The sequence below is a fragment of the Lottia gigantea genome (genome assembly GCF_000327385.1).
Source record: "Lottia gigantea unplaced genomic scaffold LOTGIsca_119, whole genome shotgun sequence".
NCBI lineage: Eukaryota > Metazoa > Mollusca > Gastropoda > Lottiidae > Lottia > Lottia gigantea.
The window spans coordinates 495,126-522,926 of NW_008707205.1; the positions used below are offsets into that span (position 1 = coordinate 495,126).

The 27,801-nt window shown below is 32.0% G+C and overlaps 1 protein-coding gene across 2 annotated transcripts; it reads right to left on the reverse strand.

Annotated features, from left to right (window-relative positions):
- On the reverse strand, positions 1-27,096 carry LOTGIDRAFT_171747 (hypothetical protein; the record flags this gene model as incomplete). Of its 2 annotated transcripts, XM_009047943.1 has the most annotated exons (34): positions 920-960; positions 1,572-1,595; positions 2,845-2,856; positions 3,902-4,034; positions 4,289-4,443; positions 4,939-5,062; positions 5,609-5,766; positions 6,273-6,431; positions 7,004-7,141; positions 7,549-7,734; positions 8,844-8,973; positions 9,500-9,693; positions 10,076-10,228; positions 10,727-10,840; positions 11,631-11,699; positions 12,383-12,518; positions 13,069-13,220; positions 13,566-13,730; positions 14,578-14,721; positions 15,423-15,476; positions 15,781-15,913; positions 16,251-16,408; positions 17,241-17,393; positions 17,727-17,861; positions 18,036-18,071; positions 19,276-19,414; positions 20,003-20,160; positions 21,221-21,373; positions 21,798-21,926; positions 22,429-22,470; positions 23,107-23,220; positions 23,602-23,698; positions 24,228-24,337; positions 27,051-27,096. In XM_009047943.1, coding segments are annotated over 34 exons (4,044 nt in total), but the record flags the coding sequence as incomplete, so codon positions are not given. The 2 variants fall into 2 exon arrangements, with proteins under 2 accessions (XP_009046190.1, XP_009046191.1); XM_009047942.1 differs by lacking the exons at positions 2,845-2,856; positions 3,902-4,034; positions 4,289-4,443; ... (27 more) ...; positions 24,228-24,337; positions 27,051-27,096 and adding exons at positions 1-195; positions 394-463; positions 1,858-1,891 and having other exon boundaries at positions 873-960.
- Positions 27,097-27,801: the final 705 nt, after the last annotated feature.

Consider the following 27,801-nt stretch of genomic DNA (forward strand, 5'->3'; position numbering starts at 1 on the left):
TTAAATTTCACTGCTTTCTCTATGTGTAACATTTGGATTAATTTCTTCTGTATCTACTGGCAATGTGGCTGCAGCACCATTTGTACCAAAGTTATCATACATATTTCCTGATGGCTGTAATGTGTTGTATTCGCGAGAATTTGATTCTTGGAGTCTTGAATAATCAAAACCCTCCTGTTCTTCCAAACCATTTATCTAAAATAAAAAAAAATATACAAACCTAAGGATTTCAACTTAGATATGAACCCATGACCACCAATGGCCATAACCAAACAAATGACATCAAGATCCCATAGCTCTAATTAATTGTGCTACAGGCAGTATTCAGAACACTACTCCACACAAAGACTAAATAGCCTCCAGATTTCATCTGCATTCATGAATCATTCTTACCATGACTTTTCCTCGTCCATAATTAGGATTTTCAAAGGAGACAGTTTCAGATTGAGTTTTTCTTTTTCGTCTGCAAATAGAAATACATTTGTCATTCTAACTTCAGAGACAAATCTTAGAGAATAAGTATTAATCTAATAAATAATATTAAATTAAAAAAAAAATAGCCCTCATGGTGCTTTTATTGTATGGCCAGCCCAATATCTAATACACTCTATCCTTCATTAAGAGGCCAGAAACTGGTGACATAAAAAGTTTCTGGTGCAATTAAAAGTAAAACAGAGAAAAAAGAGGCTCAGTGATAGGCAGCCATTTTGAATGTGGTGCTCTGGTTGCATGGGCAAAAGACTAACACAAGAGGAAGGCCCACTCTTGGCTATAATGGATGACATGAATTCAAACCAAAAAGGTATGACTATTGAAAAATTATACGACAAAAAGCTGGTCAGATTGTAAGAAGTTCATAATAAATAACAAACCTTAAAATAAGGAAGATAACAATAGCAATAACAATGATAATAATAACAGGTATCAATATACCAACAGCAATGGCAGCATCACTTGTTCCTGTAATAACAACAATATTTTTAACAATTGGCAAAATTATTGATAATGACTTAATCAGGCAGCTGGAAACCCAGTAGCTCTTCAAACATACGAAAAAAATTTATCAATCCATTGCACAGTTCAAACTGCTGTCAGTTGAAAATTTGTTGGTAACAAGTTCTTTGCATGACAGGCAATTATCATGATTAGCACCGAAAATCATCTGACATTATCCAATTTGCTCTGATCTACATTATCCAATTTGCTCTGATCTACATTATCAAATTTGCTCTCATCTATATTATCCAATTTGCTCTGATCTATATTATCCAGTTTGCTCTGATCTATATTATCCAATCTGCATGGGCAATGATCAAATTTGCCAATCACGATTGGAAGATTTTATTGGTGTCGTGGAAGTAAACTTAATGGCCACATTCAAATAAGATTTTCCATCTCAATATAAACATATATTCATATTGCCGATAAGAAAATCAACAACCACAATATTTGATTTGGTGAAAGTTCATGTAATATATTAGTGTAAACACTTCCTTTCTTATTCAATGTGTAATTCTAAATAATCATGAAATATTCTGTATTTTGGGAGGAAAAAGATTACATTAACTTACGCTTTGATTTTGATGGATTTTTTCCTGTAATAAAAAATAAATAAATTACAAAATTCTATAGTTAAATTTCCAGCATTTTTTTTCTTTCTTTATTCAATTATGTGTTTATATTTTTGGGTTATTTAAAATTTGAAAAATTCACGTAAATGAAAAAACTTTAAACAGAAGACTATTGTTAAGCTTGCAATTTAAAAAAAGACAAAAAAAATCTAGAATCTAAATAATATCAAAAATTTATGTGTTAATGCAGGCTTGTGCAACCTACAACAGGCGGGCCAACGATTACCCGCAGGATGATTTCGTGCGGCCCGCGGCGTCATGTAAAATTTTAGGGAAATGAGCCCAGCAAGCAGATTGTCGCTGCCTATTATGATATCAAAACCCGTTATATCCGCGCTGTTATATCAAGGTGTGACATCAAAGTGAATCTAACCAATCAAATCGTGAACGAGGTCTGACCTCGTGTGAAACAGTGATTTTACTTCAAATATGTCTGCTATTTACAATGTACATTGAAATACGTTATTTAATAAATTACTAGAAAAAATAACATGTTCCTCATGGTTAATTCCATGATTCATTGATGGTTGGTTACGTGGCTCACGGCCTACTCGCATCCCCCAAATGTGGCCCGCCGTTGCGGAAAGGTTGCACAGGCCTGTGTTAATGTATTCAAAACAGAATTCAAATAATTAATTTTAAAAAAATTGATCAAAAAATATTTAGACTTAAGTAACAGCAATAATTGAGAAAAACTTTCTTCTAAAATCTTTAAACATCCATTCATTTTCGAGAGCATTCAAAAATATGACATATTGATTGCTATCATAAAAAAAAAGTATGAGGAAAAATGCAATAACCAAAATTTGTATATAAAGCTTGTAATAGCATGCAAGAAGTCAACTTAAAGAAAGTACATGTAATGGTAAAAGTAGTGAAGTTTGCAGTAGTGTATAAGCAACAGTATTTAGGCCAGACCAATCTTATTTCTTGTCCTACAGAACCTTCTACTTCGATTTCCAGAAATCAGAAGAGAAAAAAACCCAAGTCAGCCCCACTGGAAATAAAAACAACCTTTATTTCAAAAGAAAAAAAATCATCATCAGAAACTCCCATTATCCTGGCTATTTTTGTCTCCCACCCTTCACTCGAAGTTTTTTTTTACAGATTTTTCCCCTCCTGCCTTTACAGATATTTCATGGAAAAAATCCATGAAGCAAGAAAATAAATTGGTCTAGCCTTAAATATGAAATTATATATTGAATTCAATCACCTAATGTAGTATCTGTAAATATAAATAAAATAAAATTGTAAGTATATTTCAAAACAATGCACAAAATATTTCACTTTGGTATCATTGTCAAGCATAGATATATGTACAAATCTTGTTACAATTCAAACAAGAGCAGTTCATATGTAGTGTTATTGGTAGTGAACACAATATGACTGGTTAACAGAACATTGTCAATCCTTATCTTTTTCAATCCAAAAAAAAGAGTGGACCATTTGTTAATGTTTCAATGCAATGTGGAATTGCAAGCATAATGCAATTGCCTCATGTGGTTGGTGAAAACTATTTGACTTGATCTTCATTTTTTGGTCATATATCTACATAGGCCTACCAAGTTTTTAAACTTTGGAGAATTTTCACTAGTCATAATCACAGGAGATTAAAATTGGAAATTGTTTCATTTGAATTGATAAAACACTGTAAATTGTTGAGAATTTATGAAGAAATAGGAAGAGAAGCACAGACGTACAAGTGTGCCAACATGTAGAAAGATGTGTACATATCTAAATCAGTTCAAAACTTAAGATTCATTTGAAGGAACTGTGTATGGAATGGAAGGACTAACAGACAGACATAGGTGCTGACGTTAAAGGCCTACTTAGAAAGAACATCGTGCTTCATAAGCTAGATATTTTGTCAATGGATAGATATACAATTAATAATACAGCTGAAGCACTTGCATAAAGCACCATTAGTTTTGTTATACACTGTACATTCAATTTTCACAAACCATGGGACCTTGTATGCTCCATTCGTTATCTCTTGAATGTGGAAAGTAGTAATTACCACTGTTTATTTGGTAGACATAAGGAACTCAAGTAAGACCCTTGAGCTCTATGGTTTTCTTGTTTTCAATTCACATGACTTCAAACTGTTACTTCTCAGAAACTTGAGGGACTGAAAACAGACCTGAGTTTCCAACAGGGAAATGTGACTTCTGACTTCAATAAACGGTTTCCATTCGTGAACTTTCTACTTTCCATTGATCCAAGAGGTAACGAATACAGCATAATATCTCCAATATACAAAATGTACTTACTGCCTCCAGTAGTAAATGAAACAGTGTCTGAATGTTTACTAGCTTGGTTTCCTGAGGAAGCTACCACAAAGGCTTCATAAGTTGTATCTTTATCTAATCTAGGTATCTGTACCTTAAGACTACCTGTAGAAATCTGAAAAAGATAAAACAACACTGAAATACTAGTGTTGTCGTCTGCTACATTATTAGATTCCATATATTTCAATTCCTGTCAAAGTGAGTTCATTATCATATTTCGAAGCCAATGATTTCTAAATGACTTTGTTATTATTCATAGCGATGAATATGCCTAGCAGATTTCTATTTTAAACATCTTTATAAAGTGATGATGGTCTTTACATGTTAAATACGGTACGAGATCTTGGTGCAATCACGGTAGTTACTTACTGGTGTGCTTGCTGCAGAAGATTTGTATTTTCTGTAATAGACTGTGTATTTAAATGTAACAGAAGATGATTCAGATGGGGCTAACCATTTAAGCTCTACTGTAGTTTCACTGATCATTTTGGCATTCAGATTACGTGGGGCACTGTACATAATATCTGTAATATAAAGAAATTGATAGAGAGAATTTTTTTTCAAAAAATCAATATTTCCTCTACCACATTCTAAAGTCAGGTGGCCTTAAATAAGTTATCATTATTCTGGTAAATGCTTCAGATTCTATAAACATTTAGCCTCAATTCAGAGATAGGGTATTCTGTTAAGGGACATGTTAGCCATCTATTTGATCAATCATACCTTAGTCTGATCAACAGGAATTATATTAAGCCAATCAGTAATATTGTTTACAGTTCACTGTCAAAATTTGAGTCTTCAAATCCATGTGTGTCCAAAATTATTTTCATTGAAAGTTAAAATGACATGTATAATACACCATACAGAATAGACATAATATATAGATAAAAAAAAAAGGTGAAATTTCTAGTTTGGTATCTTTAAATATCAAGCCATTTTGAAATCATTTACAGCTTTTTTTTTATAAAACAGATTCAATATTGGTTAAGTTGTCATTAAAAAACAAAAAGATGACGTACCTGCAGCTTTAACAGTAACTTGTGTTGGTAGACTTGATCCATTGCTGTTTCTAGCTATCACCACAATGGTATAGGTCTCATTTGGTATGGTCTTTTTTATTATATATTGTCTAACAGTCTTTCCCTGTAAACACAGTATTATCTGTATAACTTTAATGAACTTTTATTTGGGTCATATTTTAACCCTTTTCTTTGATAAATGGACCAAATTTGACCACTTCTTAGCAAAAAATACATTCACATGTCGCTGGATATTCAGACTACCCAACTATATCTTGCCTCTGACCCAGCTTAAGTTCAGAAGAAAAATCACATGCTAACAAAGAGAATTTTCCATTTGAAAATGAATTGAAAAATGATCCTCAGACAGCCGACAATAAACAATTTAAGACTACAGAAGTATGAAAAACCTAACAAAACAAAAATCTAAAAAGCTAAGGTCAGGGAAGGAAATATTTGCCAGGAGATTGGCATTAGTTTTCTTTTATTTGATTTCCATCTGTCAAGGGATTTAAATTATGCTGTAGCACACTGGGCCAAGGTTTATTGTCCCAATCCAACGACTAGACGCATTTCCATGTCATGTCTCCAACATGTCTTCTGACAGACAGAAACCAGTTTGAAAAATCATATGCTGAACCTGGATATACATCTGATATACTATACATACCACATCATGAACTACAGGTTGTTTATTGGTTGATGTGGTGTAAGATATTTTATAAGTATCAACTTTATCTTGAGTCTCTTTAGGCTCTGTCCATGAAACAATGATTTGACCATTAGAATACACTGCTTTTAGTTCAGATGGAGGTGTTGGTATCTTTTCTGTAATAGAATTAAAATCATGCTGAAACCGAGGGCCTGTGTGTTTGATCTGAAAACTCAATTATAAGTTTCCTGTTCACCAAAAAATATCCTGTTGAAAATTTATCATCAACGAAGAAATTAGAAACAGGAAACCACAGTATTAAATGAATCAGAAATTTGAAAATTAGTCAGGTCTATTTCTATGCATCTTGTGAGGGTTCTGGACACAGACGAAGGGCGAAACTCATCACAAGATTCTAGTCGGCGTCATAACTTGACGACCAAGACCATTCTTATGCCCGCACATGCTCTGTACAAATTTTGCTAGGAAAACTGTATTTGCAAATTATCAAAGAATCTTCAAAATGGAAATCCCTGACATTGTGAAGATGAGTTTTAGTGGAATTAAATACAAAACCACAGACATCTGACTGAAAATTTGCATAATGCATATCAATGCTATCAGTGTCACATAAGATAAAAAACAATTTACACTTTCTTTCAATTAAATCATTATCACTCACCTCTACCCTCTTTAGCACAAGACTGTAGTGTATTAGCATCTGGTATACATTGTAAAATATTATTAGTATTAGTGTTGTTAGGTATAACACCAGAACACATCGGCACACAGAATGGTTTAACTCCTTTTTTAATACAGCATTGTGAATGATCTCTTCCATCTGAAACCAGAAAGAAATAAACTGTAATGGTCATGGATCTCGTGGCTTCTGGGATCACAAACTTCGGTCCAAGCTTTCAGTTTGTCACTTTTAGATATTATGTAGTTGAAAGCATTCATTTAATTTGGACATTAATATCTCTGAAGTCTGAAGTCACAAAATAAGAAACATCACTTCTGAGGAAAGTTTAGAACCAGATTTGTTGGACTAGGTGCCATCGGGAATACAATTTTCAAAAACTATGGGACCAAATCATTTTTGATCTAAAATCTAAAATAAATCCTCACTGATACCATTATGACAATTATGATACTTAATGAATTACCTAATTAATTTAACCTACATTGTAATCTTAGTTTTCCACCATAATCCTGTCCCAAAGGAAGTATTTTTAACCAATCAAAGTTGTCATTTAGAACATGTTGAATGATAATATAAAGAATTGTGGGATATTGGAACCTAAAGTAGAGAAATATGACAACCTCTTTCAGTTTTGCTATCCCACAATTCCTTATTATATCAAGATCCAGACGATGAATTTGTCAAAATAAGAAATAAAACAAAATACATACCAGCACCACATTTCATCAGAGCAGTAAGATGAACCAAACAATTTAATTTAGATAGGTCATTGGCAACAACAGCTAAATTTAAATCTAGATCACATAGATCCATACAATTCTTGGATACGTTAGCTTGTTGACAACATACTGTAATTTAGTTCATATTGTTAATATTAGTAATCTAACATACATGGCAGAAAATGTTTATGTGCACAATAAATGCAGATCTGATTTAAAGAGATTGTTAAGATGTTTTCTTAATTTTTGTATGTGTATTGGGGACACTAATAGCATCAATTTGCATTTTTCAATCAGATGTCTGTAGGACCTGCAATTTCACAAAAAATAAGTGTTTGATGTTGTCACTAATCACAAAGGACTTATGTGATACAAGGATATTTTGCGATTTGTGATATCATCAAACACTTAGTTTTAGTGGAATTGCAGGAACCACAGACATCTGATTGAAAATTGGAATGGAGCAAATTGATGCTATCTGAAGTGGTTCACCGATGTACTACCAATCTGTTGTTGAATTGTACAGGTATAGACACCTGAGTCCTCTTTTCGGGCTTTCGATATCTTTAACTCTCTCTGGTTGCTGGGTTGTTCTTGGCCATTATAGAACCATTTAACTGATTTTACAACATTGATAGAGAAAAAATCACAGGTTAAGACAACTGTTGCCTTCTGGTTGACCACACCTTCAGGTTCTTGACCAATAGAGACGTCTGCTAGCCCTAAAATAACACAAATGAGTGCAAACAATTTGAATAATAATCCAAAGGTTATCCAATTTTTTTGCTTTACTAACTCACAAAGTTCATTTCAACTATCTGTATCACTTCTCAGAATGAAAATTGAACTGTCCAGTTTATCTGCAAATGCAAAAAAACTGATTAATAAAAATATTGTAAATATTGTTTTTTCAGCATCCTTCCCTGCAGATTGCTAAAATTATGACATCAAAGGAGAATGTTCAAATGCCCTTGCAATTTAGACTCGTTTTTATTTAATTGTAGAACAATCAGATGCCAGTTTTAAGTTCTGACAAGTAGTATAGGTAATTGAAATTGAGGTATTAGCCAATAAAGACACAATTGTGATAAGCAGAATATAGTTATGACTATTGTATCAACCAATAATCTCATAAAAAGACTGTTCTTTTAAGTTTGATGTGCCCTGGACAGAGCTCATATTCACCAAATCTACAAATTTCTCCCATTCACATTACAGTATTTATTTTAATACTTTACAAAGCTCATGTAAACAATATTTCGAGATTATTGTACACCTTTGTTAAATTTAAGCTCCAAAGATAGCCTTGCCAAGCAAGTTGCACGAGTTGACCAATATAGCTAATAGAGTGAAAACACTAAGTATTTCGGTGAAAAATTATCCGATCATCCTGAAAATCGATAGGGATAATCTTCATAATGACATTGAACAACAAAATAAAAACCAAAAGAATCTGTAAAGAATTGTAGCCTATAGAGTGAGCACGAGTTGCACAATATAGCTAATAGAGAAAAACGTCAAGTCAGACATGATATTTCGGTGAAAAATTATCCGATCATCCTGAAAATCGATAGGGATAATCTTCATAATGACATTGAACCACAAAATAAAAACCAAAAGTATCTGTAAAGAATTATAGTCTTTAGAGTGAACTTAAGCCTGATGTCAACGGACCACCAGGGTGATTACAATAAACACAAATATATTTGTGGAAAAGGCAAGAATGCCATTTCAAAATAAAAACTACCATTCAAATGTGTTAGGAAGTTCTGATCGTACCTAGCCCATTAAGAAAAACATAGGTAAAATAATATTGCTATTTGTGTATTACCTGGATTTATAGATATTAAGGATTGAACTGGAGAAGGTTGTCCACTACCATAAGTATTTCTAGCTGATACAGTCATCATATATCTTATACCATGTCCCTTAAGAGTAATATTGTATGGACTTGAAACTCTCTACAAAAACAAAAAAACAATCATTGATTTAGGCCAACGATCCTGGCACACCCCCAAGGGCATATCTTGAAAATGTCCTAGGGGGCCAAAAATGTCCTCCAATTCCACACAAAAAAATAAATGTTTGATGACGTCAATAATCATCACAAAATATGCTTTATCAAATACAACCCTTTGTGATTAGTGTTGTCATCAAACACTTAGAATAAGTGAAATTGCAGAAACTCAAATACCTAATTGTAGAGAAATATATCTCCTACGTGATCTTAAAGTTTCAACTAATAATATCAAGCCATTATAAAGCCAAACACCAAACTGCTTAATGAACAATTAGTACTCTCCATTTTTAATTAACCCTTTCAGAACAAATTCAGTTTGATCAAGAATATATATAGATATAAATAACATTACTTTAGAAATATTTTCAGGTATAATTTATGACTTTTTAAATAATGAAACTTTTTACTAAAAAACACCCTTCGAGGAAACCTCTTTACAATCCCTTTAATATTTTTACAGTACTTACTCTGATAGTAGTAACATTACGATCACCATTAGAAGGTGATAATCTAGGGTCCAGTGATATAGGTGAAGACCAATAATGAACATCATATTGACAGTTGGTGCTACAGTTAGATGGTGCTGACCATTTTAATGTTGCTACCGATCGAAACTGATCATGTGTAACAATGAAATTGGTTGGTGGCTGTGGTACCAAATCTACAAATAAAATACTTGACTCAAACGCTTGTGATGTTAGTTTTTCATGCATGGTGAACATTTTGGGCATAAAGCCAAATATTGTCTCTTGCAACATGCAAATTGATCTGATTACTAATACAAGTACAGTACATAAATATTAAGGGGATTCAAAAGTCGCTTTCTATCTGACCTGCAGACTATTTGATCTGAACCTGCCTTGATAAAGATTATATATCCAAAACATGCCAACAACATAAGAAGATGAAGTCTTGTTGCTGGTTATGTTCACAATTTCACAATTTTTTGGCAAATTTCGATGCACTTTATAAAACATTTCTTAAAAAATTCAACATAATGTTTAGAAAATGTTACATTCTGGAAAAAAACTTGAGTTACTAACTTAATTCATCAAGGAAACAAGCAAAAATATCTGGACCATAGGAGAAACAGGATGCTCCATGGAAACCACTTTGAGCATTTTGACCATTACAAATAGGCAGACAACTTGTAGGTAATCGTTTTCTTTCACAACATGGTTTGTGATTTCTTCCATCTACATAATAATAGCATACCAATATATATCTTAATTTCAAAACAACCAGACAACAATGATACTCGTTTTACTTCTATGCAGAAATGGGCATAATGGATTTTTTTTTTGCTTAAATTTATGAAAACTATACACTAAAACCACTATGTGTCCCATAATTTATCTGAAAGTTTAAACTAAAAAAATCTTTATTTAACGCCAAAAGTTTAAGTTTGTTATAATTTTAGGTAAGCTTAAACTAATATATGGATTTAAGCAAAATAGATGCCTAATTGTAGAAAAATATGTCTAATATGTAATCAAAAGGTTTTAACTAAAATTATCAAGTCTAAATAAGGCCCAAAACTAGTATACTCTGCTTATTTAAAACAAATTCAGTTTGATTAAACAGATATATAAGAAATAATTTTAGGTCTAATTTACAATGTTATGCCCTTTTGGGAATTACTTATCTCCACTTTTTAAATAAACAAGCTAGACAGTCGTAATATTTTCACTTACCAGACGCACAAGATAAAATCTTATCAGCAAACTCAAAACATGATGACACATTCAGCTTATCATTTAAACATACACCTAAACATTCATCACTTATACCAATGTTCTTACAACAATCTGAAATAATGACAACAACATATTCAGATTATTATTTAAATAAAACAATCTGAAATAATGACAACAATATGATATATTCAGATCATTATCTAAACAAAATAATCTGAAATAATGACAATAACATGATATGTTCAGATTATTATTTTAATAAAACAATCTGAAAAAATGACAATTGATGACAATAACACGATATATTCAGATTATTATTTGAACACAACAATCTGAAATATTGACAATAACATGACATATTCAGATCAATATTTGAACACAACAATATGAAATAATGAAAATAACATGACATATTCAGATCAATATTTGAACACAATATGAAATAATGACAATAACATGATATGTTCAGATTTTTATCTAAATAAAACAATCTGAAATAATTACAATAACATGATATATTCAGATCAATATTTGAACACAACAATCTGAAATATTGACAATAACATGATATATTAAGATTTTTATCTAAATAAAACAATCTGAAATAATTACAATATATTTATATTTAGATTTCTATTCAATGGTTCACAGTCTGAACCATTAAACCATTCAATGGTTCACAGTCTGAACCATTAAACCATTCAATGGTTCACAGTCTACCCTATACAGGAATCAAACCTTTGGTCCTCGTCAGGCCTGAGGTAATTAGTTTGAAATCTAATCAATAACATTACAATATCAATTACTTTTGATAAAGGCACCTCAGGGACCCCTAGCAATAACATAACAGAGCTACATCTTGTGATAATCATTGATCCTGATGGAAAATATAACTTCATACCTGTTCTATTTTGCCAAACAGCATTGGCTGTAACATCAGAACCATTTATTTGAGGTGGTGGTAATGTAGCTGAAATTTTAAAATGTCAAACATAAAGGGTATATCATTGACAAAATCGGTATGTTGGAAAAATACACCATCATCATTTACATTATGACCTGGTATTAGTTGAAAGCAACTAGCCTCTTCCTCTGATTTTGTGATATTGTGAGGTCCAATCTTCTACTTAATACCTTCATTTCACATATTTCTCTTACCAAAACAGACAGCAGATCCTCAAATGTGTCAGTAAGTTTTGATGACTTATCAACATCAACAATTTACAGATGCTTGCAATTGACTTTCTGATCCAAAAAGACTTAAAAGAATGTGTGTGATTGATACATATGTATTATAGTTTTTGCACCAATTTGAACTTGAGGCTTTAACAGTCTAATTAGAATAAAACCAAACGTTAATTTCGCTTTATTTTTATTAGCTTTTTTCAAATATAGCTGCTTCAGTTAGGGTCTAAAGACATGATAAACATGATAAACACCATGTCAAAAATGCCAGCAATGAATAAGGTAGAAATTTGATTGGTTAAAACAGACGTCATCAGGTTAATTTGACAATGTTCAAGAGGGAAGGAAAGTTTGGTAGAATTATAATTAAACTGAGGCTTTAACTACTTTTCTTAAACATTACAAACACCATAAAATCCTTTTCAGTATCAGTATATGTTCAGTCCTAGATATGTTTTTTTTACTTACATTCTGGTGATGTGAACTCTTGTACAGTGACACTAGCAAGACTTAAAGTATCATTAGCTACAGACAAAACATATATTGTGTACTGTGTATTAGGTTTTAGATTCTGTAAGATATATCTAGTATAATTGACCTCTTTCTGTAAAAAAAAACAATATTAAAGAATTACTTGCCAAAATCTTATCAAATTCTCAAACAAAATACTATAAATCCGAACGGCAAAACGAAACATTGGAATCAGCTAATGAATTTTTCATATGAGAAAATACCGGTATATCATTATGAAAAGTGGTATTAGGTGTCTAGATAAATACCTTCATTAGTAAGCAGACAGAAATTTGAAAATTCTACTCAAACAAGATCTGAAAAGCATCTCATTTTCATCTAAATAAACATTTTGTGATGAAACCAAACCACAAATTGTTTATCCTGCTCTTTGACGATGAGGTAGACTAATGGAGATGCAAAGTGTCCTGCTCATAGGACTTGGCTTAATGTCCTATCCGAAGAATACTTTTTCCATTTCCACCTCCAACCTGTATAACTAACCGGGGAGTAAAGTAAGTAATTATAATATCAACTTGTGCAAGGAAATGTAATGAAAGATTGGCAAACTCTTTTAGGCTCACAAACATCAGGTCAAAACAAAATCGTATCTTGAGAAAAATCTTAGGCAAAAATGGACTTACACTTGATAATTCTTTAGGAATATCAGTAGCATAATATTCTACCACATATTCTGTTACAGTGGGACCTTTAGTTGGTGCTGTCCATTCTACAGAAATTGTATTCTTAGTTGAATTCGTCACTTTCAAGTCCTTAGGATGTTTGGGTAAGGTTTCTAAAATGGAAGGAAATGAGTTTTTGGAGAATTAAATATAAACACAGTGAAAAATATTTCACAAATGCTAAACCATTATGTTAAGAATTTTGGATCCATGAACGACCTAAAATATGTCATTAAAGAGGCAGTAAGCAAAATCTTTGACAATAGTGTATATCAATTTGAGCACCATACTTAACCCTACTAAAAAAAGTTGTTAGACTGCACCTTTAAGCTTTAAACTTCAACGGACAAAAAGGCATGTGCTGGATATTACAGTAACATATAATACTGAACACATGAAACATTTAGCTCTATGTATAGCTTCAGTGCATTATAATTGAATGAAATAAACATATTTACCTATTCCTTCTTTATAACAAGTCTGTATAGAAGTGACATAATTCAAACAAGCAAGTAAATCAGAACCACTATCTAGTGTGCTAGAATGGCCTGTTATCGTACATAACTTTATACAACTTGCTTCTACATTACTTTTGGTACAACAGTTGCTATGGTCTCTTCCATCTACAAATTGGAATTATTAATGTTCAATTAAAATAATCAATCAGATGTTAAGGATGCACAGAGAAGACACATAAAAAAGATGCAGAGAAAAGATACATGAAAAAGATATAGTGAAAAGATACATGCAAAAGATTTAAAGAGTAGATACATGAAAAAGGTACAAAGGAAAGATAAATGAAGAAGATACAGAGAGAAGATAAATAAAAAATTTGGCAGTTTAAAGGACACATGCAAAAGATGCAGAAAGAGGATACAAGAAAAAGATACAGAGAAAAGATACATGAAAAAGATGCAGAAAGAGGATACAAGAAAAAGATACACGGAGAAGATACATGAAAAAGATTTAGTGAGAAGATACATGAAAAAGGTACAAAGGAAAGATAAATGAAGAAGATACAGAGAGAAGATAAATGAAAAGGTTGGCAGTTTAAAGGATACACAAAAAAGATGCAGAAAGAGGATACACGAAAAAGATGCAGAAAGAATATTTGTGAAGAAGATACAGAGAAAAGACACATGAAGAAGATACATGCAAAAGATACAGAAAGAATATTTGTGAAGAAGATACAGAGAAAAGACACATGAAGAAGATACATGGAAAAGATACAGAGAGAAGATACATGTAAAAGATACAGAGAGAAGATACAGAAAGAAGATACCGGTATATGAATAAGATACAGAGAGAAGATACATGAAAAGGGTACAGTGAGAAGCTACATGAAAAAAATACAGTCTTAAATGTCCAGCAATCATCAAGTATGAATTAAGAGCTTCAGCTAATTTGGAATAATAATAAAAAATTCTAATAAACAATTTGAACAAGGAGATTTGTTAAACCTGGAAATACCTGAACCACAATTGATGATCTTTTTGAAATCACTAGAACATTGTAAGGCAATGTTGAAATCACTGGAGAAATAATTCACTAAATCAGCACTGTAACTACATCCTGGTAAACACATAGATTTGACACCACCCTTTATACAACATTCTGAAAATAACAAGGTCGTTTTTGTCATTACCTTTATACTATTTGTTGTGAATGTCTTCAGAAAAATTGATATGTTCCCCTTATTGATGGGAGTGATTCATTATGAGCTCTTTTCCACTGTCAATAAAGTATTCTAATTTTAAGTCACTTGTATAAAGCTGAGTAGTTTGTTCTATATTGAAGTGAGTTGTATGTCCTGTACTGAAAGAAAATTGTTTGTTCTCTCCTGAAAGTGAGTTGTTTGTATATATTAAGTGAGCTGTTTGTACTGAACTGAAAGTGAGTGGTTGTTTTGCCCTGAAAGTGAGTTGCTTGTCCTTTTGTTGAAAGTGAATTGTTTTTCCTGAACAGAAAGTGAGTCCTTATTCTCTACTGAAAGTGAGATGTTTGCATAAACTTAGTGAGCTGTTTGTCCTGTGCTGAAAGTGAGTTGCTTGTCCATTTGTTGAAAGTGATTTGTTTTTCCTGAACTGAAAGTGAGTCCTTATTCTATACTAAAAGTGAGTTATTTTTATAAACTAAATGAGCTGTTTGTCCTGTACTGAAAGTGATTTGTTCCTCTTAATCCTGCTACTCAAAGTGGATGATCTGTCTTGTACTGAAAGTGAGTTGTTTGTCCTCTGCTCAAGTGAGTTATTGTCCTCTTACTGAAAGTGAGTGAATCTTCAAAACTGAAAGTGAGTTGTATTAAATATCTATACCTGTAATATTATGAACTATGGCTGTAGGTTGGGTTGGCATAACATCATCAGGCTCTGAAAAAAAAAAACATCAATTGTACCATTAATGTATACAACTCAAAATTTGTCCAATAGTATACCTGAAGTTTCAAACAATTACGTTGCGGAACTAGAAATCCTTGGATATTTATTGTTAAGCATATGTTATTTTTTGGTAATGCAAGTTGAAAACCTATCTTTTATGAAAAACTGCAAAAGGAATAAACAAAAAATGAATTTCAGTATGAGAATGAAAAATCTATAAATTTATCAAATTTTGATCATGTAATCTTTTTTATATTAAAAGAGTGATCACAAAAAATAAAGCAAGACAACTTACTAGGGTATGTCAATATAGAAACAGTTTCAGAGGGTAAACTATTACCATTAGCTGATTCACTGATCACACGAAACTGATAGTCTGTATCTGGTTTTAAATCATCAATATAAATAACAGTTGATGATACTCTATCCTACAATATATTGAAGAAGTCTTATTTTATTCACTGTGCATTTAGTTGAGGGTAATAGGATTATTAAGCCAATGTGAAAACTTTCAGAGAGACACTTGGGTCCTAAATTACATGTATGTTACAAGACACCATAATGGCAATAGACACAAGACAAGTATTAATGGCTAGATTTGAACTGAACATAGCCTTTTTAAATAAAACATTCTTTAGGGGGAACAAAATCATTAAAAGCTTAGTAACATTTACGGCAATTTTGTACTTACCTACCAGGGCACTGCTTGATGCAAAAGACCTTTCTCTTGTCAAAATATAGAGCCATATTGTTATATCAGCTTACCTTTATAATAAAACCTTGATATTCAGAGCTATAATATTCTACTTTATATCCAGACGGTAGAATACCATTAGTACTCTGAGGTTCATCCCATTCTAATGTAGCACTGTTCCATGAAACACTTTTTACTTTGACAAATGTTGGAGGACTGGGTAGAATTTCTATAAAAATCACCAATAATATTATACCAAGTGTTATGGGCCATAAAACTGTGTAGATAAATCTTGCATATTTTGCATAGTCAAAAGCAGATTTTTCCCAGAAATGTCATACAACAAAGTCTAGATTTTCATTGCCATTGATAATAAAGATGGGTTCCTTTATTTTCATTTATGAAAATGAAAATGCTAATATTTTTTGAATAGAAAGTAGAGGTGTTCTAATGACTTGAAAAAATACTAGTTTGTCTCATATGTCCATAATTAATTCATAATTAGCTAAATTAGAAGAGAATTACAAGCAATATTCCAATGAGTGACCGATCAAGAAAGGTCAAAATTTTTTTTTGTTTATCCAGACTATATACACATGGACATTTATGATTGGTTAAAAACTAAGAACATAATGATATGATTAAGAATACATGATAAGTCATTAGAAACACAAATTAATCACATAGTTTGCTTAATTTGACACTGAAAAATAAGGTAACCCATCTTTAACATGTCTACCACCCTACCATCATAATTATTATATACTCTCTCCACCATAATATTGAGAAGTTGGTCAAAAAGTTGTGTTTCTCACAGTGTGAAATGATTCAAATTGTAATTCAAGGTCTCTGATGGTAATTTCCCTCCAAGACTTTTCATGTGAACATTTTATTTGGACCAGATCGTAGAGATTCTGAAGCAAGGTTCTTTCAGATATGTATTTAATATCAGATAAAACTTGTAGGTATATCCCAAAAACTCTCGGTATATTGTGGGAAAATCTTGAGTCTTTCCTCTTTTCAAAGGACAGGAACAATTCAAATTCTAGACAACAACTTACCCAAACCTTTCTGAACACAACCTTCAATTATTGGTAAATTGACAACACATTTAGCTAATGATGAATCAGCTTTCACTGCTGAACCACCACACAATTCCAAACAAGGGGAAGTAATTTGATTTATTTGACAACAATTCCTATGATCTCTTTCTCCTGCAAGTACATCATTCCCACATCATCGAAAGAAATTTCATGTGAATTTAAAGGTATTTATTGAAATGTGGTCAATGTGCATCACTTACAGCAGGAATTTATATATGATCTCAAAGCATAATCCAAATCAATAATGAATAAAATAGTCTGAAATCTAGTTCTGCTAGAAATGGTCCATTTCAGCTATCTGTATCACTTTTCAGAATGAAAATCTAACATATGGTTCTTCTGCACATATGTGATAAGAATGAAACAGATGTGTAAATGTGACACTCCTTCATCTATGCCATTGTTGACAAGAAATTTGTAAAAGAGAGTAGAATGGGGTCTTACCGGCTAAACATGTAAACACAGGGTCTAGGTAACCATAGCAACTGAGTAAGGCATCAGGATCAAACCTCTTCCAAGTTGTAGCTTTACATAGTAATGTTTGACATTTAGAGCTAACACCTTTTCTCTCACAACAATCTAGAAAATACATCAAATCAATCAATTAACATGCATTAGCTAGCACGGTTTCATCAACTGTTTCGCAATTTGAAAATAACATTTACTTGTCCATATATAACTGCAGAAGTACTCTTTCTGATCCAGATCATGAATACATAAATTTGTGTATTAACAATATCTGAAAATACGAACCTTTGATATCTTTATCTTTTCCAGTTATAGGTTCATCTATAATAAAATAAATCTAATAATACAACTTACAACTAATAGCACTTAATGGTAATTTGTAACCAGAAGATGGTGGATCTTAGCCACAAGATAGTAAATCATGGACAAAAGATAGACCACAGGATAATATGTCCTGACCACAAGATAGCAAGTCATGACCACAAGATAACATGTCCTGACCACAAGACAGCAAGTCATGACCACAAGACAGCAAGTCATAGCCACAAGATAATATGTCTTGACCACAAGGCAGCAAGTCATGGCCATAAAACAGCAAGTCATGGCCACAAGACAGCAAGTCATGGCCATATAAGAGCAAGTAATGGCCACAAGATAATATGTCCTGACCACATCATAGCAAGTCATGGCCACAAGATAATATGTCCTGACCACAACATAGCAAGTCATGACCACAAGATAATATGTCCTGACCACAACATAGCAAGTCATGACCATAAGATAATATGTCCTGACCACAACATAGCAAGTCATGGCCACAAGATAATATGTCCTGACCACAACATAGCATGTCATGGCCACAAGATAACATGTCCTGACCACATCATATTAATTTATGACCACAACATAATATGTCCTGACCACAAGACAGCAAATCAGGACCATAAAGATAGCAGATTTGGAAAAGATAGCATGTCATAACTACAATACACATAAAGTAAGTTTTAACTTTGAAATAAGGCAAATCATATTTGGATTGAAAATTATATAAAATTGTCAGCTTTCACAAGTTTTATGCTTTGTTTTTGTATCATTTCAGATGGTTTCAAAGCCATCTTTTAATTTATGTTATATCATATCAATAAATAATTTGAAACAGTATCCTTGTACCTCTTAATGAAATTAATTGCGTTAAAATAACACATTAATATACCTATTTCAGTTTAGTAATTTCAAATACATTAATACAAAATATTTACAAAATACATTACCGTCTAATGAGTTGTTATAACTCAAGAAACGATCTTAAAAACATAACAACATGGCATTGAAGGAAGACAAACCGGCGGATCCTCAACATCGATTCCCGGTATTTTCGAAGGGGAAAAAAACTCAAAAATTATTTAACCATGTATAGTGCGCACCCCTTCTGTGTGTATCCCTTTTCAGGGTAAAAACCTGCGCATTATACACGGAAATATAAGGTAATACACAGTATCTTCACAATTACAGAAGCGTTGCTTACCTTCCTTTGTAGCAATGTCTACCTTGTTTGAGGGTAAACTAGAGCCCTTATCAGACAATGCTATAACATATAACTGTATACGTTTAGACTTAATATCAATTATTGTATGTTGAAAACTCAAGGCTGATAATATACTAGTCTGGAATACAATACAAAATACAGTACAGCCATAAAAAAATGAAAGAGTAATAAGAATTATCTCCTATCTTGAACCATAAATGCTTGCAAAGTCCTGCAGGTGTGAAAATCATCCTTCAGGATGAAAGATAGAAAGCCAAAAAAAAAACAACTATATTTTACAAGGATAACAACTTAGGTTTACAAAGGATCCTTTCTACCAGCTCGTCCTTGACCATCTAGATTATCTGTACAATGTACAGAGCTGGGTTGACTGGAATTATGAGTAAAGATGGTCATGTCATTAGATTTGAAATCCCAAATGCCATTTGCTCGCATAACCAGGCAAATAATTGTAAAGAACCAATTCTTTAACAAACTGTGCTACAGAACCCAACTGAATAAAATGATTCGATGGTAGGGACACAGGTCACACAAAAATGGCTAAATTGATCTGAAAATTTTCTTAAATTGAATCTTAATATTATTTCTTATTTTAGCAGTAAATATATTATAACATAAAAATGCCCCAATTACATGTAACTTTTTGAAAAGAGTTCCATGTTCAGAAAAGTGCATTAGTAGACTAGTAAAGTGTGTAAATACATACCGATTGATAACTATTATTGGCACTACTAGAATCTTTATATAGTACTCTATAACCAGTAACTATATCACTGTTCTCGGCTGGTTGTTTCCAGTTGACTAATATAGATGATAAAGTTAGAGCTAGAGCATTGACTTCTTGTGGTGGTGTTGGTAAGTACACTAAAAATAAATGACTATTACATGTACTTCATAATAATAGAAACTACAGCTCTATAAGGTATTAGGGTATAGTCGTTTTAAAGATACAGTGGCGCCATTTTAGATCAATCATATTTCAGTCTCAGAAAAAGGAATTTTTTAGCTGAGCCAATCAGTAATAGTGTTCACAGCTCAACGTCAAAATTTAGGCCTTCAAATCCAATTGTTCAGAATTAGTGACTGGAGGCCAGACAATCTATTTTGAAACCCTTGATGTTTTTGAGGTGAGCTAGTCAAAGATGGTTGGCTGCAAAGTACTAGGCAAATAGGCAAATGGTCTTTACTCTTATTACAGACACCTAATATTTTCTAACTTGAAATATTAATTTCACCCCACAATTGATGTAATGAGTACTATTTAAACATGGATATTTCTATATCACTCTACAATTGATGTATTGAGCACTATTTTAACATGGATATTTCTATATCACTCTACAATTGATGTATTGAGTACTATTTTAACAGTGGTATTTCTATATCACTCTACAATTGATGTATTGAGTACTATTTTAACAGTGGTATTTCTTTATCACTCTACAATTGATGTATTGAGCACTATTTTAACAGTGGTATTTCTATATCACTCTATAATTGATGTATTGAGTACTATTTTAACAGTGGTATTTCTATATCACTCTACAATTGATGTATTGAGTACTATTTTAACAGTGGTATTTCTATATCACTCTATAATTGATGTATTGAGTACTATTTTAACATTGATATTTCTATATCACTCTAAAATTGATGTATTGAGCACTATTTCAACAGTGGTATTTCTATATTACTCTACAATTGATGTATTCAGCACTATTTTAACATGGATTTTTCTATATCACTCTACAATTGATGTACTGAGCACTATTTTAACAGTGGTATTTCTATATCACTCTACAATTGATGTATTGAGTACTATTTTCACAGTGGTATAGACATTGACTTATGGATTGAGGTTTGAAACAATCTAAATCCATCTTCTTTTCTTTAAAGAGAACAAAAATTAACCCAATGAACTCACCGTGACCTTGCTCAAAACATGAAATGATGTACTGAGACTTTGACAGACATACTAGATGGTCTGATGTTAATGCAGGAGGTGTATCCAAACAGAAATCTAAACAAGTTTCAGGAACTCTACTACGTCTGCAACATCCCACATGATTTCTGCCATCTAAAAAAATATTTACTAGTATGAAACACTTTGCTTGACTACATTTAAGTAGGGAGAATTTGGTGTGGGATAAAACTCTAAGCCAGTGGGAACTGATATTTATGTCATCACAGTGCTAAAAATGGCAGCTTTTAATAACAAAAAAGTTTTGATCATTCCAATGAAAGAAAATATTGTGCCAAGTTGTCACTGCCAATCTTGACTGTTGTTGCGTTCACTTGTCGCTACACTAATAACAGTCTGCTTCAGTCTTAGATTACAAGTGCATCATGGGTTTTCATTGCATCCAATCAATGCCAAGATGATAATAACTCTAACCCGAGGCAAAGATTTTAGATTTTTAGAAAATTTACAATGAAATTTAAGGTTGGGTATTGCTATTTCTAAGAAAAAAAATGAAGACGTAAAAAAAAAAACTACTTACCAGCAAAACATTTGAGTAATTTATCTAGATCATTAGGACAGTTAATTAGTGGATCAAAGGAATTGTTTACTAAATGTGGTACACAAACAGGTAAACAGGTTGCAGATACATTTGCATTATTACAGCATTCTAAAACAAAAAAATTAATCATCAAATTTTCAATCAAAAAGGAAGAGAAACAGGGTATATTTAAAGATGGGTTTCCTTATTTTCTAGTGTCAAATTAAGCAAACTATTTGATTAATTGGTGTTTCTGATGAATTATAATGAATTCTTAATCATATCATTATGTTCCTATAACATATAATTAAGAGTTTTAACCAATCGTATATATCCATGTATGCATTGTCTGGATAAACAAAAAAAGACCTTTTTGACCTTTCCTGGTCGGTCACTGTTATGGACATATGAGACAAACTGATATTTTTCCAAGTCATTAGAACACCTCTACTTTCTATTCACATAAGTATAAGCAATTTCACTTTCATAAATGAAAATAAGAAAACGAATCTTTAAGCGCACGCCTGATGAACAACATGTTTTAGGTTCTGTTTGAATAGTTGTATATCACTCTACAACTGAAGTAGTGATATTTAAACAGTGAATATATTTTGTTATCATATATTCTTACCTGAATAGTTACCAAATGGAATGGGTTTGGCTGGTTTGAGTTCTGCAATAACAAAACAAAACAAGGTGCCAATGTGAGCTGATTAAAATCTATATCTAAGTATTTAATGATCATTATGAATATTTTATACATGCAATAAATCTTGATATAAAATTCATCAAATCGTACTTGTGACCAGGCCCATAGGCAGACTTGATTGTTTAGAGGGTCAAGTAATATATCCAGAGGGGCAAGATCAGGCCCATAGGCAGGCTTGATTTTTTGGAGGGTCAAGTAATACATCTGGCGGGGCAATGGTGTATGGTGTTTAGTTGCAGTCATGGAATTGGAGAGTTGTCAGAATTTTTTTTTCAGGAGGGAATCATTTTTTCCCCATGTCCCCCTGTAGTTACTTAGCTGATTTTGATTCTTCCTTGTTAAAAGTGTAAGTAAAAATAACACGCAATGTTTGAGAACCAAGAATTGAATTAGTCAAGTTACTTGACTCAAGAAGCTTTCGCAACAAATTTTAGAGCAAGTATCAAAATGGATTGCCGTCTGCTGGGCAATTAGGTGCTATAGATTTGAATCCTACTAAAAGCAAGAAGAATTCATATGTAACGCTGGTACTTCGGAAGTCAGACTGCTATTCCCTTTCCACCCCTATTACCAACCAATCAAAAAATACAGCTAACTTACCTGTATTGACTTTAACTAAATGTGTTACACTACTATCTTTATAAGAACATTTATAATGTCCCCCATCTGTTTCTTGAGCATCATTTATTTGTAAATTTAATTGGTTGGTTTCATCTGAAATAAATGAACAAAATTCTGTGATATGAAGTGAAGTGTACTTTTGATTATCAAAATATAACAATCTAACTTTCAACGTGTTTTGGTCACACTACATCTTGTGTAGTTATTTCTTTTCCTATTTCTATAGATGTTTTTTCTATATATGTCATTGTCTCAAAAAAAAGATGACTCGTCTTTTTAACTTTCAAACTGAATAATTTTGGACACACATTGATTTGAAGGCCCAAATTTTGACGGTGAGCTGTGAACACTATTACTGATTGGCTTAGCTAAAAAATGTTCGTTTCTGAGACTACAGTATGATGGGTCCCTTTAATCTCAGCATTCCAAAGTCTGGATTCAATTTTATGTTGGTATATAAAAAGTGGAACAAACCTTGTGGTATTTTATAGCTGTATTTATTAGGATGATCTACCAGTAACATTTTACCTTGGAATATATCAATAGCATGATCTACAAATCTCCATTTTATCTATTAAAAAAAATAGAAATGGCATGAGAGGCAAGAGCAATAGCATAACAGCTATTATCATACACGAATACCAGCTTTGACATAATCTTACTAAGTGGTATTAAACTAAGCCCACTACATTTCATTTTGTGGGCAGGAAATGAGATTGGTGCTAGTCAAATCTGACCATTTAGATTGGAAATGAGGTCATGTAACCGATAAACGTTGTCCGTTTGAAAAGAAAAGAACACATTCTTTCCAAGTAAATATTACAAAGAAAGGTTAAATCTCTACCAAAAATGTTACTTAATTTTGTACCGTACATAAAAATCAAAGTATGTAATGTCACGCTGCGTTCGTTTTGTTTACGTTCACAATTTGTTGTGGTTGGCTGAATTTTTACTAGCAAGACAGCAAGGGCTATTCTGTTTGGAAAATATTTATCTATGAATATATAATTTCTCTGACTTGTATTACCACTGTCTTGAGAAAGTATGATGAATGGGGGCGGTGTTTGGATGCGATGAACAACTATTTGATGTTATCATACCTGTTCATAATCTGTGATGGTAGAATTCAACTGACATGATAGTAATATAACTCTTCCTGGTTGAACTGTAACAGTTTGAGATGTGGTAGTTATCACAGTTGAACAACATACTGAAATACACAGAAAAACATATTGCATCTCATGTTAACTCAATCTAAAAGGGATTGTAAAAAAGATTTTTAAAAATTTGTTATGTGTACATGTATAGGGGGCACTGTTATCATCAATTAGCACCATTCCTATTTTCAATCAGACATCTGTGGCTCTAGTTATTTTACTTAAACAAGGCATTTCATGACATCAACATTGTAAGTGGCCTTCTATCATATAAGCAGATTATGTGATAGTGACGTCATCAAATGCCAAGTTTTTGTGCCACCGGGAAAATTAAGTTGTCTAAACACTCAAAATTAATCTCATGTCATCTGAAATCTGCTTTTGGTATCCCCCCCACCATACTCAAGGAACCCAGAGAGACATCTCTTATTTATGCCCTACCCACCCCCACAAAAAAAATATATTTTGGGGCCAAGATGTATAAAAATCTTATTTTCAATTTTTCAATTTTTCAAAGGTGCAAATTCCTCCCTGTACTTCCTGTACTTCCTGTACCTCCCCCCCTCCCCCATCTTGACTCTGCCACTAGGTAAATAATTCAGAAAGTTTTCTATTACATAGACCTACATGTGAATTATCAAATTGCTGAAAGTGACCACCTGTGAGACGAATTAATCAATATTTGTACCTGTAATTCACTTAGACATAATATATTATCATATATACCAGTATTTATCTAACAGAAGTATGTTATAAAAAATCAATATTGTCTGGTTACAAATGGTTTTATATTCACCTATTGTAGCTTGAAGCTATTTAATTATCATAATAATCAGTTAAAAAAATGGCTTATCAATCCACTGATTGATTCCATTATGTTTTTCCACATTTCATCAAGCTACATAGCGTTTCCAATTTTTGATTAATATTTTAAGTTTACTTTATGAAACACCATCAAAGAACTGTGCCTTCTGAGAGGCAAATTGTTAAAGACAGAAAATCATATAATGTTAACAAGGCTTGAAATAACTCCAGAAATTGGGCCGGACATTTGTGTCGGACATTTGAAATTTTGTACGTGACCCAATAATTCATTTTTGATTTTCTAGGGTTCACATACTGTCTAGAAATATGTCTAGATGTGTACCATCTTGAGTGCTCTGAAAATCAAACGTGTTCCAAAATTTCAAATAATTTCAGAAAATATTTCTATTTTATTTTCAAATTTCGAAATGTCAAAATGTTCAAAAGGTAAAGAAATTAATTTTCCAAGTTTTGTCTCAGAATCCAGAATAACATTTCAAGAGTGTTTACAAGCAATTGCGGACAGACTTGGAGCAACTATATACATTTCAATATCATGAAGATATAAAATATCATGTAAAATATACAGGTCAAATTCCAAGAAATGCTATTACAACTTTGGCAACTCAAGCAGCCAGAAATGCAAAGCTTGGCATACTAATGAATTTCTAAGTAGGTATAATGGTAAAGACTATTGACATTGGTATAGGGATGAAAAGGTGAAAATTACATGTATAACAGGATGATTTTGCCAAAATGTATTGTTTTATTAACATCATATAAACATATTGTAACTTCTTTACCAAACTCACTGCCTGCATATTCTGTCTGTTCTTATTGCAGAAAAAAATTGGAAATAGAACAAAAAAAGATTGGTTATGTTGAAAACTGACTCTAATCCACAATAGTTCGATGGTAAGGCTAAAGCTGTTGCCCTGGCAAAAATTTTCCTCCAAGTTTGTTTCATCTTCACTATGTCAAGCTATTGCAATCTTGGTCTTATACCTTGACAACAACAGCCACCTTTCTAATATCACGGTTGTAAAAATCAGAAATTTGATTGAATTGTTCGCCATTCTTTCTGTCGAGGGCTCTGATTGGCTGTGTTAGGTTGTTAACAGGTTGTCCATCAAGGTATTGGCCTAATTCTGACTCACGTAAAATAATTTTATTACCATTATTATTTTTATTATTGTTGTGTAAAATCCAATCAAATGACTGCAGTCCATGATACACGAAGGGTGGCTATTGCAGGCAAGGTATAAGAGGAAGTTCATAATATCTTGACGAAGATTCATTAATTCAATCCTACAAGAAAAATTGGAGATACCACTCCTTTTCATATCATTTTTACCTTCCTGGTTTTGTCACGTTTATTATAAGGTCTACTATTAGATTTATGATTTTGTTTTTCTTGACAATGAAACCATTATTTGAAAGTTACAATGCCATTAACATGTTGTTCTTGGATTTTATGTTAACAATAATAAACATTATAATATATCAGGTGTGGTCCATTATAAATTCAATATGCAAAGGCCTCTTTTAGAAATGTAAGCCACGATTTTGTTGTGAAATGTCCACCTTCTTTAACGTATGAATGAAGATTTCCAATGTACATTAAATGTGCATTACATTATCAAATTAGCATGCTGGTTTCAAACTGACTGAATATTCATGAATATTCAAATAAGCTCATATATTATTTTGAAATCTGTTTTTGAGAGAAGGCAATTGATAAATACATTTTTAGAAGCATTTTGCATTCACTGTAAATTTATTGTCAAAAAGTTTTTTTAATTTTTCTATCTTTCAAGTTTACATTGAAAAGAAATTTCAATGCAAAAATCAAATTTTTTAAAAATTGTCCTCTAAAAAACATGTTCATGAAAATATTTGGCCCAACTATATATATATGACAACTATTGTTTAATAAAAAGAATCGAAAAAATCTCCATTTACCTGTTGCTATGAAAATAAGGAATGATATCACAGATAAATACTTCATGATTTAACAATTTAACAATGTATACAGTAGAAGGGATCGTTTCTTAATCACTATTTCATCTTTAACCTGCAATATAATAATACATATTATTAGTTAAGGACCAGTGTCCCTATGAACTGAATATTGTGTCAAAATAAAATGACATGAGTTTAAAATGATACGTCTTAGAATGAACACAAAAATTAAGTGTTCAAGAATGGTCAATATGAGTATATATTCATCAGTGAACATGGTGAGTTACAACAGAATCACTGTAAAATCTAACACTAAAAACTAAGTAATTATTGAAAAACGCTTAATCTAATTGGATATTTATGGATAATAACTAAGTTTTTTGGATTTATCTGATTATATAAGGATTCTGTTATGTTATTTATGACACCAGGTATATCTACTGATGAATATATGCTCTTATTGGCCAAGTTTAAAATTCTTAAATTTTATGTTCATTAATCATCGTATTTCTTTAAACCCTACTTAATTTGAACTGAATGTAATGCTGCATCATTCTATGTTGTTGTATAATAAAAGAAGTAAGAAGACACCTTTTTTATTACACAGAATAAAAATACTTTAGTCACTATTAAAGGACCTGTTGCACTATTTTCTTTTTACCTATCGTGCCTTAGTCTCAGAAACATGGATTTCTTTAATAGTATTCACAGCTCACCATCGAAATATGGGCCTTCAAATCCATGTGTGTCA